Source organism: Alexandromys fortis, unplaced genomic scaffold, assembly GCF_014885135.2.
Source record: "Alexandromys fortis isolate MF-2015 unplaced genomic scaffold, M_Fortis_MF-2015_v1.1 scaffold_1, whole genome shotgun sequence".
NCBI lineage: Eukaryota > Metazoa > Chordata > Mammalia > Rodentia > Cricetidae > Alexandromys > Alexandromys fortis.
This window is the reverse complement of record NW_026067927.1, coordinates 16,413,990-16,432,597: the sequence shown is the minus strand read 5'-3', so window position 1 is coordinate 16,432,597 and position 18,608 is coordinate 16,413,990. Positions and strand designations below refer to the sequence as shown.

General features: G+C 45.9%; 1 protein-coding gene across 1 annotated transcript in view; it reads left to right on the top strand.

Annotated features, from left to right (window-relative positions):
* Nucleotides 1-18,608, top strand: part of Pkd1l3 (polycystin 1 like 3, transient receptor potential channel interacting) — a 51,125-nt gene that overhangs the window by 29,744 nt on the left and 2,773 nt on the right. Inside the window, exons 16-29 of the mRNA XM_050143465.1 lie at nucleotides 1,826-2,028; nucleotides 2,438-2,634; nucleotides 3,077-3,257; nucleotides 3,842-4,028; nucleotides 4,113-4,347; nucleotides 5,990-6,089; nucleotides 8,031-8,168; nucleotides 9,181-9,366; nucleotides 10,846-11,155; nucleotides 12,444-12,577; nucleotides 14,030-14,154; nucleotides 14,943-15,103; nucleotides 16,491-16,701; nucleotides 17,455-17,556. Of these exons, the coding sequence (XP_049999422.1) occupies nucleotides 1,826-2,028; nucleotides 2,438-2,634; nucleotides 3,077-3,257; nucleotides 3,842-4,028; nucleotides 4,113-4,347; nucleotides 5,990-6,089; nucleotides 8,031-8,168; nucleotides 9,181-9,366; nucleotides 10,846-11,155; nucleotides 12,444-12,577; nucleotides 14,030-14,154; nucleotides 14,943-15,103; nucleotides 16,491-16,701; nucleotides 17,455-17,556 (2,470 nt within the window). The remainder of the gene's footprint in view (nucleotides 1-1,825; nucleotides 2,029-2,437; nucleotides 2,635-3,076; nucleotides 3,258-3,841; nucleotides 4,029-4,112; nucleotides 4,348-5,989; nucleotides 6,090-8,030; nucleotides 8,169-9,180; nucleotides 9,367-10,845; nucleotides 11,156-12,443; nucleotides 12,578-14,029; nucleotides 14,155-14,942; nucleotides 15,104-16,490; nucleotides 16,702-17,454; nucleotides 17,557-18,608) is intronic.

Sequence of the window (18,608 nt, the reverse complement as noted above, 5' to 3'; positions counted from 1 at the left end):
CTTTCCTCCCTTTGTGTGGCAGGAACAGTAAGCATCCGTTACTTCTGAGAAGCCGCTCCCATTCTGTTGCCACAGAAGAAACCACCATCCTATTTTTGTTATGATCTTGAGAAATTAAGGGAAGGGAAAACCTGGGTAGTTGGTTTCCTTCAGATTGGCTGGGTCTGTAGTCATCTGAGACTTCATGCTGGCACCATGGTCAGCAGGTGGTGACGGCTGTCGGCCACACAGCACCTACACATGGCTACCCCAGCATGACAGCCCCGGGCTAGCTGGGTGCTTTCTCTTGTGACCAGCTTTTCCTAGACTGGCATTTCAGAAGAACCAAGTCATTCCTGCTCTTTCTGACCCTGCTCTGTAGAGCTTCCCAGGGAAGAGACAGTCCACCATTCAATGGGAGAAGTCAAGTGAGTTTTGAAAATGTATTTAAATCGTCACATGAGCATAAAGTTTATAGTTTACCTGACCCAGTACAGGCTATGTAGCTTGATATTGCCTGTGTCCTCAGTCATATTTGGTGTGTGCTAGCTGGTTATACAGGGTCCTCCTGGGTTACTTTGGCCCAAACTGAAACCCATAAACAATGGCATAACAAGCCGGGCGGTGGTGGCACACGCCTTTAATCCCAGCACTTGGGAGGCAGAGGCAGGTGGGTCTCTGTTGAGTTTGAAGCCAGCCTGGTCTACAGAGCTAGTTCTAGGACAGCTAGGGCTGTTACACTGAGAAGCCTGAGATGCCAGTTGAAGCACTAGGGATAAATTCTGGTCTCACTGTCAGTGGCCCCACAGACTGCCCCAGCCATACAACTGTCACCCCTTCAGAGGGCCTAGTTTGGTCTATGCTGGTTCCCCCACTGTTAGCCTGGAGTTGGTGAGCTCCCGTTAGTTCAGGTCAGCTGTTTCTGTGGGTATCACCATCATGGTCTTGACCCCTTTGCTCATATTCTCACTCCTCCCTCTCTTCAACTGGACTTTTTGGAGCTCAGCCCAGTGCTCCACTGTGGATCTCTGCATCTGCTTCCATCAGTTGCTGGATGAAGGTTCTATGATGACATTTAAGATAGTTATCCGGGCTAGAGAGATGGCTCAGAGGTTAAGAGCACTGCCTGCTCTTCCAGAGGTTCTGAGTTCACAACCATCTGTAATGAGGTCTGGTGCCCTCTTCTGGCCTGAAGGGATACATGCAGGAAGAACCCTGTGTACATAATTAATACATAAGTCTTTAAAAAATAAATAAGAATTAAAAAAAGAAAATAATCTTTACAGATTGAATACATCCTATTCTATAAAAGAAAGATAGTTATCAATCTGACTACAAGGCACCTTGCCAAGAGTTTTAAGGTCATCTAAGACCTGGAGAGTTCCCAAACACACACACAACACACAGCCTTACACACGCACGTGCTTCTGGATTCCAGAAGTGTTATCAGAGCTTTTCTAAGCCCTTTAGGATTCCCGTGCCCTGGCTCTGGTTCATGCAAGCAAATACCCACACATACAAAATAAAAGAAATAAGTCTTAAAGCTTGTTTTAATCTCACATAATACATGTTATCTGAAAGCTTGATCAGAAAGCTGTAAGTGGAGGCTGAGAAGCTGCTGTGCATTTTGCTGCCAGACAAACCATGCCTCGATCTAGGTTGCTTCATAGTGAAAGCTCAGGCTGGTGGGATGGTAAAGGCGTTTGCTGCTAAGCATGGTGACCTGAATTCAACCCCTGGAACCCACGCTGCATAAGGAGAGCACTGACTCCTCTGACCTCACGCTTGAAGCCCCGCACGCAAAAGAAAAACTAAGCGGATTTTCTCATCTAATTTCTCATTTTAGCCACCTGTTCTCCTCCACGATCGTAGAGAAGTTCACCCAGGACTACCTGTGGCTCTCGGTCGTAACCCGACATCCCTGGAGCCAGTTTACGAGAGTGCAGCGCCTCTCATGTTGCATGACGCTGCTCCTCTGTGACATGGTCATCAACGTTATGTTCTGGAAGATGGGTGCTACCACGGCCAAGAGGGGTGAGCAAAGCACTTGTGAGCCCTGATGCGCGCTGCCTGCAGTATGCAATGTTTGACTGTCTTTTCCTCTTTGAGGGTTAGGGATCAAGTCACGGTGTGCCTTCATTTCCCTGACGTCATATGCTAACACATTCTCTTGGTGCTCTCGTTGATAAATAAAACCATCTCCAGGTGGTGTTGGCACACGCCTTTAATCCCAGCACTCGGGAGACAGAGACAGATGAGTCTGAGTGAGTTCAGGGTCAGTCTGGGCTATAAGAACTAGTTCCAGGACAGTCTTCCAAAGCTACAGTGAAACCCTGACTCAAAAAAAAAAAAATCTCATGATTTACTGCCGTGGAAAACTTTCTACCTCCAGATAAGTTCCCACGTAAGCAGCTCTAACCCAGGAGGGTGGAAGCTAAGCCGGGCTCTCCTTTCGTAGGTCCGTTGGCTGTGACCTGGTCAGAGATAGTCATCAGCTTCCAGACTGCCATCATCCTCTTCCCTATCCATCTTGTCTTTGGGCGGCTCTTCCAGTTGATTCACCCACCAGAATCTCTGCCCCCACTTCCTCCCACCCAGGCTGCCTGCCCCTCAGGTCTTGTGTGTGAGTCCCCGTCTCCTACACAGGTGGTCATGGTAAGCTTCTGATCTAATTTTTGTATGTAAGGTACCCTCCCCCATCTGTGTGGAGGGAAAGAGTCATGGAGGACTCCATCGGAGGCTCACAGGGTCCTGGTCCCTTTTCTGTCTTTCCCCTAAGTCCTGTACACTGACTTGATCTCGGCTCTAAGTTTCTTCAAAGATTACTAACCGCTCTGGAGTCTGAGTGTTGGGGCAGCCTGTACTACCCTGGAGCTGTTTCAGTTTTTGATGTTTGAGCCAACTGTCCCTCTCTCGTGCTATAGTCTCTCATAGAAGTGGTTTTGAAGCCACTGTGGGGTAACTCTTTCCTTTCTTACACTAAGCATGGGCCCTTGATTAAAAAAAAAAAAAAAAAGGCTTGCCAGTCTGTAAATGGTGCTCAGTGTTGGGCTAATGCATGACAAAATGAAGCCTCTCAACTCGGTTCCATATCCAGGAATTGAAGCAAACTGTGGGATTCCTGCTCCGAAGAAATGCACACCTGCTCTCGGAGCGTGAACAGTCTTCGTGGAGTTCTTGTGACATTGACACGCTGGTGACGCTTTTATCCAGCCTCATTTGTTCTCACTTAGAAGAGCAAGGCTGTCACCAGCAGACGGAAGCCCGGAGAGAAGATGGTAAAGTCCAGTGATTTAGTAACACTTCTAGCTTCACCTCCACGCCCTTGCATACCTTGAATTCTTATTCATTTTTGCCTTTCAGCACAAGACAGTTTATGCCTATTTAATTTCCTTAAGCTGATAGTGTGAGCTGATAGCTTTGGTTTCTTGGCGTCTAAATAATCTGATAATAAAACCATAGTACTAATTGTAAACATGTAAAAAATATTGAGACCCCATATTCCATCAGCTGAGATTGCCGTGTCATCTTCTCCTTCCCTTGAATGGAGAGGTGGTGTGATCTATGAATTTTGAATGCAGTTTAGGAACTTGCTAGTCCAGGCTGCATGTGCTGGAGCTCAGGTGGAAAGGCTCAGTAAGGTTTGAAGAGTGTCTGGGTCAAAGTTCAGAAGCGAACACTAGTGAGCTGTGTCTGCACCCTCAGGAGGGAACAGTACGGCAGGCAGTGGCTGGAGCCTGTCTCCATCAGTACTGGGAAGTGTTAACTTTACTGCCACTTAATAAATTGCTCATCTCCACCTCTGATCCATATTTACTGAAATCTCCCATCTGTGAACGTGTCAACCGAAATAAAACCACAGCGGAAAACCACCACCATTTCTGCCGCTACCTGCTCCAAGTTCTGCAGAGACTGAAATCCCACCTAAGTGCGCTCAGTGCTGCTCAGGCCCACCTGCCCTGTGCCTTCTCAGGAGCACTTAACCAACTCCAAAACCTCCAGGAACTCCTGAAAACGCAGATTCTTCCCAGGGAGGAAGGGCCATGCAGGTAAGCACCCGGACCCCCGTCCCTACCTGGAAACTTTCTCTTGGTATCTGGCCGGAAACGATTCCTTCAGTTTCTATTCTTCAGGCACACGACCAGTTTCCCCGTCCTAAGCCCAGAAGAAGGGAAGATGCGCATGTCTTTTCGCCTGGTCAGATGGTTGAAGTACAGCTGCTGGCTCCTCCTAGGTGTCGTGAGCCTGGCTTCAGCTTTTTTCACAACACTTTATAGCCTGGAGCTGAGCAAAGACCAAGCCACCAGCTGGGTTATTTCGATGCTGCTCTCGGTGCTTCAAGACATCTTCGTCAGCCAGCCCATGAAGGTACTGGGGAATGGGACGGACCATTACAGTTGTAGGGAGCTGGAGAAACTGAGGCCATGTGTGTAAACCCAGGTGTTTTGAAAATTAGGAAAGAAATCAACAGGCAGAATGATATCTGTTAGGGATCTCTGTTGTGTTAATAACAGAAAATGACTAGCAGCTAATAGATTAGCATATGAAGATGGAGACAATTTTTAAAAAATCAAACATTGTGACCGGGCATTGGTGGTGCACATCTTTTATCCCAGCACTCTGGAGGCAGAGGCTGGCAGATCTCTGTGAGTTTGAGGCTAGCCTGGTCTACACAGTGAGTTCCAGGTCAGACACTGGGGTTGATGAGATAGCTCGACAGATAAAAGCACTTGCTGTCTGACTCCTGAAGTCTAACAACTTAAGTTTGATCCCAGGGACCCACATGAAGGTGGAGGGAGAGAACCATGAAGTTGTCCTCTGACTTCCACAAGTACTGCACAGCATGTGTGCACACAACACGCAACACACACACAATGGTAATAGCAATATTAATAATAAGAAAAAAATAATGACAGTAACTTAAAAAAAAAAACACCTTTTTTGGTTTTTCGAGACAGGGTTCCTCTGTATAGTCCTGGCTGTCCTGGAGACCAGGCTGACCTCGAACTCACAGAGCTCCACCTGCCTCTGCCTCCTAAGTGATGGGATTAAAGACATGCACCACCACCTCCAGGTAACAAGCCACCTTTTCAAAGGAACATAATTGGGGTTAGGAAGATGGCTCAGCAGTTAAGAGTACTTGCTGCTTTTTGCCAAGGACCCAGGTTTGATTCCCAGCATCCATACAGCGGCTCACAGATATCCGTAACTCCAGTTCCTTTTTTCTGACCTCTGAGGGTACCAGGCATGCAAGTGGTATACATACACAAACGAAGGCCAAACACTCATCCACACAAAATAAAATAGATAAATATTTTTTTTAAAAATCAGTGAACATAAAGATTTTTGACTCAGGAAAAGTCAAAGTACACCAAAGTATAGAAAATAACATAATACGCTCTTGAGTTCCGATACCCAACATCAGAGATTACCAGTGATGGCCAACATAGTTTCATCTGTTTTGAAAAAGAAACTTCCAAAGTTCACCTGACTTTCATCTGTATATCTCAAAAATTTATATTTCTCTAAAAATTAAACTTTTTTTTTTTTGTTTTTTTGAGACAGGGTTTCACTGTGGTTTTGGAGCCTGTCCTGGAACTAGCTCTTGTAGACCAGGCTGGTCTCGAACTCACAGAGATCCGCCTGCCTCTGCCTCCCAAGTGCTGGGATTAAAGGCGTGCGCCACCACCGCCCGGCCTAAAAATTTTTTGAAACATAAAATCATGACAACGCTTAGATAAGTTAACATGAGAATACACACTTGAGGAGCCAGTTCTGTCTCTCGTCAGTAAAGGAGCCTGAGTTTGATCCCGGGATGCTGCAGGTAGAAGGAGATAAAGACTCTGAGAAGTTATCCAGATCTCCATGGGGATGCCATGGCTACAAGCTAATATAAATGCATGAATGAATGGGACATGCCGTCAGTCCCCAGCCCACTGTATGTATGACATCATTGTCTGGGGCTCTGCAATACCTGCTCATGGAGTTCCCCTGTGACTCTTGTCTCCAGGTGATCGTCCTCTCCTTCCTGTTCTCACTGACAGCGAACCAGATGCCATGGCTTAACAAAGACAAGGAACAACATGCCAAGAGAATCGTAGCACTTTGGGGTAATTCCAATAATCCCAACTACTGTTTCGTTTTGTGAAGAGCAGACCATGTAAAAACAGTAGAATTCGAGCCACCTCGGTGAATCCAATGTACTCAGAGAGGCCATGTTCTCTGCCCAGGAGACCTATGTCACACACTCAAGTGTCCCCTGGAAACCAGTGCTTCTTCTCAGTGCTTCCGTGCTCTGCTCCATCTCTCCTCCCTCCTGAGCCCCAGATGGTGTTTGTACTGCCTGTCATCTCTACCTGAATGCCTTCAGTTGCCTCTGACCGAGCTGTCTGCCCGCCCCACAAATCCACTCTTCTGTATTTTCTCATTTCTGTCAGGTGGCATCACCACCATGGCTCTAAACATTAGAGTAACCCTAAGTACCCTTACTCCCTGCACTCCATCACCAAGTCTGAGGGGTTACAACCTGTAAAAAAAAAACTGACTAAAAGTTACTCACACCACCTGGAGGAATGTTGCAATGCAACGTTGAGCCAAAAGTGCAAAATGCAAAAATGCTAGCACAATGCTATACATGTGTTGGCTAGAGCGTACGTGTACATCTCCTATAAATCCCCTATAAATCTCTAAAACTCAGAAAAGCGTTCCCTCTCTGAGGGAAGGAAGGGGTATGACAAGGAAGAGAATGTGATGGACATGAAGCTAGCAACCACTCACTTAAACTAAAGGCTAGGAACTCCACCCTCGTGAGGTTTTACAAATTAACAATCTCACTTGAAATGCCTTTCTAGTCCTTATTTCATTTCTTTGTTTTTTTTTTTTTTGTTTTTCTGTTTGTTTGTTTGTTTGTTTGTTTTGAGACAGGGTTTCTCTGTAGCTGTGGTGCCTGTCCTGGAACTAGCTCTTGTAGACTCACAGAGATCTGACTGCCTCTGCCTCCCAAATGCTGGGATTAAAGGTGTGCGCCGCCGCCACCACCACCGGGCGTCATTTTTTATGCATTTGAGCTATTCTCTTTATGTGAAGTGACTTCTTTTTCAAAGCTCTTGTCCATCTGAAGATTTATGACCTGCCGTTAAGACAAATGTTGTGTGGGGTGTATCTCAGGGTAAGAGTACTTGCTGGCATTCAAAAGGCCCTAAGGTGTGAGTCCCGGCACTAAGAAGAAACGTCAAATGCCAAGTCCTCTGTGATGCCATCTTCAAACTTTCTTTGGAGAAGTTTTGTTTATTTTCCAGTGATTGTATCATACTTGGCACAGGCATGCTGGTGACGTCTTTGACTTCCCTTCTCTCTGTCTCTTTCCCTACCTCTGTCTCTAACCTCCCCTTTCGCTTATAAATCTATATGTTCTTCTGCTCCATATAGTCTTTAAGGCAGACCATTGTCCCCTCCTGGATTCTTCAGAAGAGCTCAGTGTGGGCCCTTTCCTGAATCTGCGTTGAGTAGAAGTCCAGGTGATTTCCACCCATGCTAGACTTGAGAACAGTGTTCCCCAAGCGCACTCCACTGAGTGGGAACATGGGTTTCTAGTCTAAGACAGAAGAAGACAGCAAATTCCTTTATGCCCATTGAAACTAACTTTTAAGATGAAAAGGCTAGGGATGTGCTCAGTAGGAATGCGAGGCCAGCCTGGGCTACTTCTGACAACAAAGGCATTGCCAGAAAGGAGAACACGCTAGGGTTGTTGTTCGTGGTATGGTACCATGCATGTTAGATGTGCACTCGACAGCTACCATACTGGTGCTGAATTTCATTTTTCTACTAACCAGTTTCTATCGTCTTCTATACGTTTGGTCCCCAATGGGTTGGAATTTTAAGAAGGCAAACCCAGGCCTCTTCCCCATAGATGGAGAGGTACTGCTTAGATATCATTTTCTCTGTCCCTCCAGCATTCAAACAGAGATGCCTGCAACAGATGCTCAACAAACAGTTGGCAGACATGTAATGAAATATAACATTTCTTTGACCTATATTTCAACATTTGACAGCGAAGTGTTCCTCATCAGCTCCTGGTTTGAGAGATAAGAACAATCCTGTCTATACGGCCCCAGCAGTGACCCGCTCTGCCAGGCACCCAGGAAGAGCCTGGAAGAAGCAGCTCTTCAAGCTGACTGGCAGTAGCCTGGGTATGAAGGGGTGGCGGCGGCAAGCACCTCGGTACACACTGTCGAGAGGAGGGCAGGGACAATAAGATGGAAAACGGGGGAGGGCAGAAAAGTGTCTTTGAAAATGAAATTTAGCCATTTGTGGTGGTGCATGCCGGTAGGATTTGCTGAAGGAGGCAGAAGCAGGAGGATCACGAGTTTGAGGCCAGCCTGGGCTACACATCTTTAAAAAAATGAAATTTAGCATTCCAGTAACTGAGGTGATGTGATCCACGGAAGAACCCTGAGCTTCCAGTCCTCAGGCTTCTCTGAGGTGGTGCAAAGGGGGAAACAATACCCAGTTTGTGTACTGCCTGGAGTGGGGGTGAAATTGCTTTGGAAATGGTTCTCCTAAATGCTGGGTTTGACGTACTTAGCACACAACTAGATTCCCTGGACCAGAGAACAGAAAGCAACATCTTTCTCGTTCTTTTCTTTTCTTTTTTCATGCCTTCCCCTTGTGAAGCCAGAATGTGAAAGAGCACTTACCTCTGAGAGTCCAAATGCAAAATGCTTCTGGGGGATGTCTCTTGAGTTAAATTTCTGATTATTGGCAAGACAATTCTGAAAAATAAAAAAATATATAATATTTATGTATACACACATATGTATATTCTGTGTATACAGATGTATGTATATATTACTCTGTGTGTGTTATGTGTATGCATGCATACACATTGGGTTGCCTATTTCAACTGCTAGGGGTTTTTTTGTTTTGAGGGGATTGGTTGTTTTTTTGGCTTTTTTGATACAGGGTCTCACTGTGTAGCTCTGGCTGTCCTGGAACTCACTATGTAGACCAGGCTGGCCTCAAACTCACAGAGACCCACCCGCCTCTGCCTCCTGAGTGCTGGGATTAAAGGTGTGTACCACTATGTCCAGCTCCAGCTTGACTGTTTTTGACCTGCAAAAGTATTTAGGTGTAAGAAAAATGGGAAAGGTTTAGATTTCTAAAGCAACTGCTCAGATAGGATTTTTTTTGTTTGTGAACCAGTCCAGATCCTCTTTCTGGGCCTGCTGATGGCTACCGTCTACTCCGCCAGGGACTCCAGTCAGTTCCTCCTCCATCAGGCTATCTCGAAGAGGTTTTCCCACCGCCTCTCCGAAATCAAACTTCTCAAAGATTTCTACCCCTGGGCCAACCACACCCTCCTTCCCAACCTGTATGGGGATTACAGCGGTAAGGACCGTTCTGGGCAGCTGGGAGGTGCGATTAGCTCTCCTGAAACCCCTACTATGACCCATGGAAAACTAGAGAAAGATCAGCCGGCTTCTCGGTGTGGCCGCACCTCTGTGGACACTGCAAAGTCCCTGGACTCCACCCGAGAAGCTTCAGTTAATGGCTCATGGTGACCGGTGGCATCCTCTTCCCACCTCGGGCACCAAACCTGCATGTAGTGCACACACGGGCATACAGGCAACACACTCAAACTTATTAAGTCTAAAATAAGTATCTCCAACCAGATGTGTTGGTTCGTGATGTCTGAAATCCCGGTAGTTGGGAAGTAGAGGCCAGCCTGGGCTACATAGTGAGGCTATCTCAAAACAAAAGAAAAGAAACAAGGGCTTGGGTCAATCACCAGCGCTGAAAAAAGAAATGTTTCCAGATTGTTCTTACTGTGTCAATAACTAATCCTATTAGCAAAGCACCAGAGCTGCCCACATCGTCCCCGCACAGTGGAAGCGTTTCCAACGTGCACAAGGGGCCCTGGAGCAGCAGCAGGCTTTGCCGCCTTCACTCAAGAGAATCATCAGTTAGAGCTAAACCAGGGCGCTGGGTCCCACCTTCATAAAGGCAGCCCTTTCTCCATCCTTCATCTTCTCTGTAGCTTTAAATCATAATGCTGTGACCCCCCCTGCTCAAAATCTCCCAACAAGGACATTCAGAATAAAGTGTCGAATCCCCCCAGAGTTGTCAGGACCTGCTCCATCCAGCCCTAGCTACACAAGGAGTCACCTCATCTCTCCTCCTCTCACTGATGCGCCTGTCACTCTCACTAAATACATCAGTCACGCCATCACCACCTTGAGAACTTGCTGCTCCCCTGCTGGAATCTACATGGTGCTTCGGTCTCTGTCAGGGTCTCTCCCGCGCCGCTCCACCAGAGACTCTTTTCCGTCAGCCTAACAGCACTGCGGCTCCTCACAAAACACGGCCTCCTCACACCTGAATGCCGTGTGTTACCTGTCCTTCTTGTCCCTCACCTGTGAGCTCTCGGAGGGTGCAGATGCCCTTAGAACAGGGCTTGATTCGTGTCAGCACAGAAGCTGTGCTCTTGAGGAAGGAATGGAGGTCGATTTTTTTCCCATCTTTTGTTAGGTTTAGCTTTGGTGTTCCTGTTTAAAGAAGGTGTTTTATTTCTGCACCTATTGTAAGTGGTATGGCGAGATGAATACTATTGTTTGGTGCCGAGTAGCCCCAATAAATTATCATTTTTAAGTTAATAGATTTTCCATTGAACCTCTTAATTTATCTAGATAATGCATATCATTCAGAAATAGTTACACAGTTTCATTTATTATATATTTTTCTTTTTGTCTGACTGCATTAGCTCATGTCTCTAAGTGTTTTCAAAATTGCCAAGGAAGTGTGCATGGGTTGTCTCATTCAGTTAGCAACAAGGCAACTTTTTAATTGATCATTTTACTTTCTCACTAGGATTTATTACTGATGGGAATTCCTTTCTTCTGGGCAATGTTCTGCTTCGCCAGATTCGCGTTCCTAATAGCACACTCTTCCCAGTATCTCTCCACGAACCAGAGAACTCACAGCCCCAACATCAGGAGGACAGAGAGAACTATGGGGTCCGCTGGGCTCCCCCTGATACAAACATCACAGAAACTGACAGTATTTGGCATTATCAGAATCAGGAGCTACTGGGAGGCTATCCCATCCAGGGAGAGTTTGCCACTTACTCGGGAGGAGGATACGTTGTGAGGCTTGGGAGAAACGCCAGTGCTGCAGCCAGGTGAGTCTGTGCCCTGCCTGAACAAGAGGCCCATCTCAGGACAGCTGGGCATCTGGGCCCAGCTGAGACATTCCAACAGCCATTATAAGGCTTCTGTACTGTCTCCAGTACATACATGCACACGCTTCTATTTTACACTACTAAGAAAATATACCATGTATTATTATTATTATTACTATTATTTGGTGTGTGTTGGTATTTTGTTTGCATATATGTCTGTTCATCAAATGTGTGCAGTGCCCTCAGAGGCCAGAAGAGGGCATCAGATGCCCAAAGACTGGCGTTACAGATTGTTGTGCGCTGCCATGTGGCTGCTAGGAATTGACCCTGGGTCCTCCGAAAGAGCAGCTTGTGCTCTTAACCACTGAGTCATCACTGCAGCCCCTGGAACTAGAGCTTTAAATTTAAAAATTTCCTGGTGCACTTTGAGTTACAAATATGTTTTGGCAATTTGAAAAGAAAAAAAAGAAAAGACCATTTTTAATCTGAAAAGAGATTTTCGATTCAATTCTAGGGGTAGCTGAACTCAGGTGGTTCTATCTTAGCCACACTGTAGTCTTCAGATATCAATGGGAACATTACCCTTTGTGAACCATCAGCCTACAGTTCGAACACCCAAACTAAACTGCCAAGGATTTACAGAGTGATTTGATCCAGGAATCCTGAGAGTCTTTGCCATTGTGAATGAAAAAGTCTAAATTAAAATAATTGTTTTCTGACCAGGCAAGATGGCTCAGCAGGTAAAGATGCTTACCACTAAGCCTGATTACCTGAGACAAAACCCACGCGACAGGAGAGAACATCTGACCTCCATAGGTTCACCATGATACACACCCCAAGAAATGTAACAAAATTTTAAAATAAAACTTGCTTCAAAGTTATAGCAGCAAGGAACTGCTCTAAGACAATGTCAATCAAGTAAGGGTGTTTATACCTCCACGGTTCTTTCACCTCTTGGTACTGGATAGGTGTTGGTGTGGAGTATTTAAAGTTTCAAATAGTAGTTGACAGAGTTTATGAAACTAATACTGCCTTACAGATCAAATGCCAGACAGGGTCGCCCGAGTCTCTAACCTTGGTGTGCACGCACCTGTGAATATCTTGTGTCTTAGTGTTCCATCATGTCACCACCGTAAGAATTTGGGTGTTACAGGTCATGAGGTCTTTTGTAGGAGCACTAGGTCAAGGAATGTGGCTTCTCGTGTGGTCTCTAACAGCGCCAAGGTACTGTCCTCCATTTCAGCACTGGGTGGAGAAAGTAGCTGCCTCTGTTTCCCTGTGTGTCCAGAGTTCTGCAGCACCTGGAACAGAGGCGATGGCTGGATCACGGCACCAAAGTCCTCTTCGTGGAGCTCACAGTCTTCAATGCTAACGTGAACCTGCTGTGTGCGGTGACCCTCATTTTGGAATCCAACAGTGTGGGTATGGGGCCTCCTCTCCTTGCTCTGCAAGCTGGCCATCTCAGGACCAGTCCTCCTTTACTGATCATTTACCATTCTTTCAAGTGAATTTAATTAGAACGATTACTCAGAAATATGATTTTTTTAAAGGCAAATAGTTCAACTAACAGCCTGTCTATATCCTACTCCCCAAAGGCTATTTTTAGTTTTAACTGGTATTCAACTTTTAATTTTTTATTTATTTATTTTTTTGAGACAGGCTCTCTCTATATTGCCTTAACTCTTCTAGAACTTTCTACGTAGACAAGACTGGCCTCAAACTCAGAGAGAGCTGTCTGCCTCTTCCTCCCAAGTGCTGGGATTAAAAGCATGGATCACCATGCTGGGCTTTCCAATTTTTTTAAAGTGATGTGTATTCATGGATTTTTAGTTTTGTTCCTTTATCTACGGAGAGGATTTAGCTTTTAAGCTCCTATCCATCCCCAACACGTACACACCTTTCCTCTCCCATCCCTTTCTTTCCTGTATTCAGTTTTGAGCTTCCGCCACTGTCACGGTGGCATCTCACAGATGGCTACATGCTAACTGGTACCTCCCTTTACAGGCCGTCTGCCTCGCCCCATCTCCCTTCCTCCTGTCTTCTCTGCCCTAAAACTGACTGGCAGGTGGTCTTCCATTAACCGCTATGTATTGTTTCTAACGGGGAACTTTTCCCTCCCAGCCCAGCAGAACAAGCAGCTTCTCACCCTTCCCTCTGACTCAGTAGTTTTCCACCTTTCTAATGCTGCAACCCTGGGGTTAATGCATAACTATTCATAAACATAATTTTGCCACTGCTAATAAATCATAATGTAATGAGAACCACTGTTCAAAATGAACCTGAAGGCTTCCTGGGGTTCTTTAAAAGGTTTTGTTTAACCATCAAAAAAAAAAATGGGGCGAGGCAGTGGAGCTTAAATCTTGAGATTTAGCTGCACAAAGTAAGAAAATTTTGTTCCTAAATGTACTTTCTGATTACCAGGGGTACATGGCAGTTCCAGTGTTTCGGGGTTGGTGCACAGAATTATGAAAGTTTATAAAACCATAAATCTTCACATTCTCACTGTTCTTTTTGGCTGCACCTGAAACCTTGCAGCCCCTCCACATAGAAGCGTCTCCACATTCATGGGATGTGGGCGCTTTCCGTTCTCATGCCTGCAGCCACTCTGAGTTGAAAAGAGGAACGCCTGTTGTCAATGGCCTGTCCCATTAGCCAAGATCAACCATATGTATCCTTTGTCTCTCCCGACTTCAGTGAAACTGGCGCTTCTCCAGTAGCTTGCCATGGTTCCTATAAAGTTCTGGGCAGTTCTGCAGGAAAGACTAAGTGGGGCGTGGAGACTGGAGTGTTTGAACCCAGCTGCAGGTGGAGCTGTGCCGCTCTGTGCCAAGGAGAAAAGCTTAGACTCTTGACCCCAGTTGTTCTTCTTACCAGGGACTTTCTTCACCTCTCTACGCCTCGACAGTCTGACTTCCCTCCAGTCATCCGAGAGGAGTTTTGCTTGGATTATCTCACAAGTCAGCTACTACCTGCTCGTCTGTTACTACACCTTCATACAGGTGAGCCGTACATCAGAAGGGAGGACAGTCGCCAGTCGAACCCTCTCTGGCGGGATCCATGTCACGTGGTGCTACAATCACAGTGGTTGTCTCAGTCCTTCCTCGGGGCCTGGTTTCAGAGGTTTACAGATTTCCACCAAGTAGAATAATAGCTCATTCAATTATGTTCAAAGAATGCGTCAATTTTTATATGTAGTTTTTTATCAAAAATATTTATTTTGTGTATATTTTGTATATTTTGCCTGCATGTATCTATGTATGTGTGTATGTATGTGCACCACATGCCCATGGAATTCAGGTGTTGGCTCCCCTGGAACTGAAGTTACAAACGGTTGCCAACCACAATATGAGTATAGGGAACTGAACTCAGGTCCTCTACAAGAACAATCAGTGCTCTAAACCACTGAGCCTTCTCTCCAGGCCCTAGAGGGCCTGTTTCTTAACCCTTATATAAAGTAATGTTAAGAATATATGCTGGGCAAAAAGAACTAAATAAGGAATTATTGTAAATAGTATTTTATTGTCAGGCTTAATAGGCGGGATTTTTAAAGCTTGTAAATTAGCTAGGTACACACAATTGTCTTGTCATCTCCAAGAATGAGTATGTCTGATAAAAGCTTCAGTAGCAACCACCTTTCCTGTTAGCAGTATCTGAGTGACTGCAGAGCTGTCCCACTTTCAGAGCCCATGTACTTTGCCTACCGAAGTCCCGCTGGCCAGACTCCTTTCTTAGGGCCAGTGCCGGCTAATCGTCCAGACAACAGTGGTGACTCTGCTATGTTACTTAGGGCTGTCGGCTGAAACGGCAGAGGTGGAAGTTCCTCACTAGGAAAAGAAACCTTCTGGACACGAGCATAATCCTCATTAGCTTCAGCATTTTGGGCCTCAACATCCAGAGCCTTTCTCTCCTTCATAAAAACATGCTGCAATATCGCCGTGACCGGGACAGGTAAGGGACCCGAGGCACACGGGGCATGGTACCCCATGCTAAGGCTTCCTGATCACTGTCCTTCCTTCTCTTCCACTTCCCCACCAGATCTGCTGTATTTGGATAATGAAAGTTAAACTAGAACTTGGACTTGTGCTCACAGCAGAAAAAAAACACTAGCCGGGCGGTGGTGGTGCACGCCTTTAATTCCAGCACTCGGGAGGCAGAGGCAGGCAGGTGGATCTCTGTGGGTTCGAGACCAGCCTGGTCTACAAGAGCTAGTTCCAGGACAGGCTCCAAAGCTACAGAGAAACCCTGTCTCGGGGAAAAAAAAAAGATATTTGCCATTTGCACTAGCCCTGCTGTGGCACTCAGGTGTCTGTAGAAGATAATGCACTTACGTTTCAGAGCAAGGGCCGAGGCACTGGGGTTTCTATGTATGCATAAAGCCCACGATGAAATAAATACCACCCTTAAAAAAGGATACAAACCCAGAGCAAGACACAGCTTCCCAACAAGAAGTGGCTATTTTCAGGCATTTTCCCCTATTACCCTTATCAGGTTTTTTGAGCACTTTTAGTTCAAGTATTTCCACAGCTAAGGGCCTGAGACCTAAAAGCTTTCCGAAGCACTGTCCCAGGTAACAGTGTTGAACTGTCTACACTGGGATAATGGGTCTGTGTAGCCTAAAAGGTTGTGCCAGCTGAGCTCCAGGCTGCTGTGTGGCACTGCCTAGGCCAGAGGTTCTCAACCTTCCTAATGCTGTGACCCTTTAATACAGTTCCTCATGCTGTGGTGACCCCCCCAGCCGTAATGTCATTTTTGTCACTACTTCCTAACTGTAGTTTTGCTGTTTTGAATCATACTGTAAATATTTTGGAGATAGAGAGGTTTGCCAAAGGGGTCACGACCCACAGGTTGAGAACCACTGGCTTAGGCCTTAGGCAACGAAAGATGTGGTTGTCAGCTTGCTTACAGCTACAGGAGTCTTTCCAAGTAAACTGGTTGCTGTGGCATAAGATTCTGTACTTTACGCAACAGAACTGAACTGGGGGGCAAATCTCTCACCCCTTCTTACTCAGGACATGACAGACAGCTCACTAGTGTCTCTCTACTGTCAGAGAACACAGGACTGGCAGAAACAGACCAGGATGAGGGCACGTCTCCTTCGGCTAACTCTCCTTTTGAGGTTCAGCACTGACAACAGTGGAGGCTGGGAAGAAATCAGCTAGATGCTGCCTTGGAAGGCTTTTCAGGATAGCTCCCAGCCAAGCGGCCATGCTGGAAAGCAGTTCGCTGCACTGGGTGTCTGACCTAGCAGAAGGAACTCAGCCACGAACCTTCTGCAGAGGAAGCCCTGCTGATGGTGGCTCCTGCCTCGGGCTGAGTCGGCTTCCCATGGTTACAGGTTCATCAGTTTCTACGAGGCACTGAAAGTGAACTCAGCTGTCACTCACCTCATGGGCTTCCTGGTTCTGTTGGCAACTGTCCAGCTGTGGGACATACTGCGACACAATGCCCAGTTCCAGCTCATCAGCAAGACGCTGAACAAGGCCTGGGATGAGGTGGTGGGCTTTATACTGCTCATCGTGATCCTGCTGAGCAGCTATGCCATGACTGTAAGCCCCAAAGCCCAGCATCTTCCCCAAGTGCAGAGTCCTGTCTGTGCCCTCAGAAAACATCACTGTACATAAAACCATCAGGTTAGCAGTGGTTCTTTAGAGAAAAGGTCAGATGGGAAAGCTGGATTTAGTCATGTTCCATATTTAATGTCTTTTTTTTAAAGAATTTTTTTTGCCAGGCGGTTGGGGGGCATACCTTTAATCCCAGAACTCGGGAGGCAATGGCAGGTGGATCTTTGCGAGTGTGAGGACAGCCTGGTCTATAAAGCAAGTTCCAAATTCCAGAACAGCCAGGACTACACAGAGAAACCCTGTCTCAGGGGGAAAAAAGTAATTTTTAAAACATTTTTTAAGATTTATTTATTTCTATTTTATGTGCATTGGTGTTTTTCTCTGCATGTATGTCTGTGTGAGGATCTCAGATCCCCTGGAGATGGAGTTACAGATAGTTGTGAACTGCCACGTGGGTGCTGGAATTGAACCCGGGTCCATCCGGAAGAAAAGCCGGAGCTCCTAACCACTGAGCCATCTTTGGCTCAGTATTAAAGACAGCCCCTGTATTTAATGTCTTAAACCCAGATGTTTGTGATGTCTCTAAGATACAAACAAAGCAACATCAGCTGTAATATGAAGATCAGATAAATTTTGCAGTCACAGTGACTTGAATGGCCACGTGGAATTTCCATTGCTTCTGTTAGGCACCTCAGGGCAGAAATGCTATTACCACTGACTGGCCTTTCTCCTGTTCAGTTCAATCTGCTGTTTGGATGGAGCATCTCTGACTACCAGAGTTTCTTCAGCTCCACAGTGACTGTTGTTGGCCTCCTGATGGGAATTTCTAGCCACAAGGAGGTAAGATAAATGATAGACAGACAGACAGACAGACAGATATAAAGCAGAAGCAGCCTCTTTTCCTTTCAGATTCATGTTTGGTTTAGCAGCTTTAACTAGTGGGATGGGATGGTCGCGTGTTAAGCAAGTTCTCACTGCACAGTCTAAGAAGAACCTACACCCTTTGCCCTTGTCTCAGAGGAATGCCTGTGCACGACACCGCAGTACTCACCAGCTGTTGCTTCCTAAGCATTTGTGCCCCTCCTCTCCCCTCTCCTCCGCACCCTCAATCCACTGCCAAGGACACCTGGCCAGAACAGCACAAACTGCCAGTGCACTCAAACGTCCTCTGAACTATGTGACGGAAGTAACCAAAGGTAGTGCCAGAAAAAACACATTAGATCTTTTTACAGTTAACACATGTTGTGGAGTATTATTTTAAGATGTGTTACATTCATGTACGCTGTGGAATATTTGTTCAATGAGGCAAAGATGTGTTGCATTCTTTTATGTTGCATTTGTTAAACTCTGTGAAGCTGTGTTACTTTGCCTGCCTAAAACACCTGATGGATCTAAAAAGAGCTGAACGGCCAATAGCAAGGCAGGAGAGAGATAGGTGGCGCTACCAGGCAGAGAGAATAAATAGGAGATATCTTGAAAAAGAGAGCAAGGAACAAGGAAAGGAGGGGAGGAAGACACCAGGGGCTAGCCATCCAGTCAGCCATGGAGTAAGAAGGAAACAAAGACATATAGAATAAAGAAAGGTAAAAAGCCCAGAGGCAAAATATAGAAGAGAAATAGGATAATTTAAGAAGACATGGCTAGAAACAAGCCAAGCTAACACCAGGCATTCATAAATAAGTCTCGGTGTATTTATTTGGGAGCTGGGTGGCAGGCCCCCAAAGAGTAAAAAAACCAACTACACATACATCTTGTTGAATTTACTCCTCCCTGGCCCACATAAATCCTTGTCTTCCTGTATTACATTGAGGACAAGGTCCTTCACAAAAAATTACATTTGAGTTAGGTATACTGGTTACATTAAAATAATTATTAAAAAGGCACACAGTACC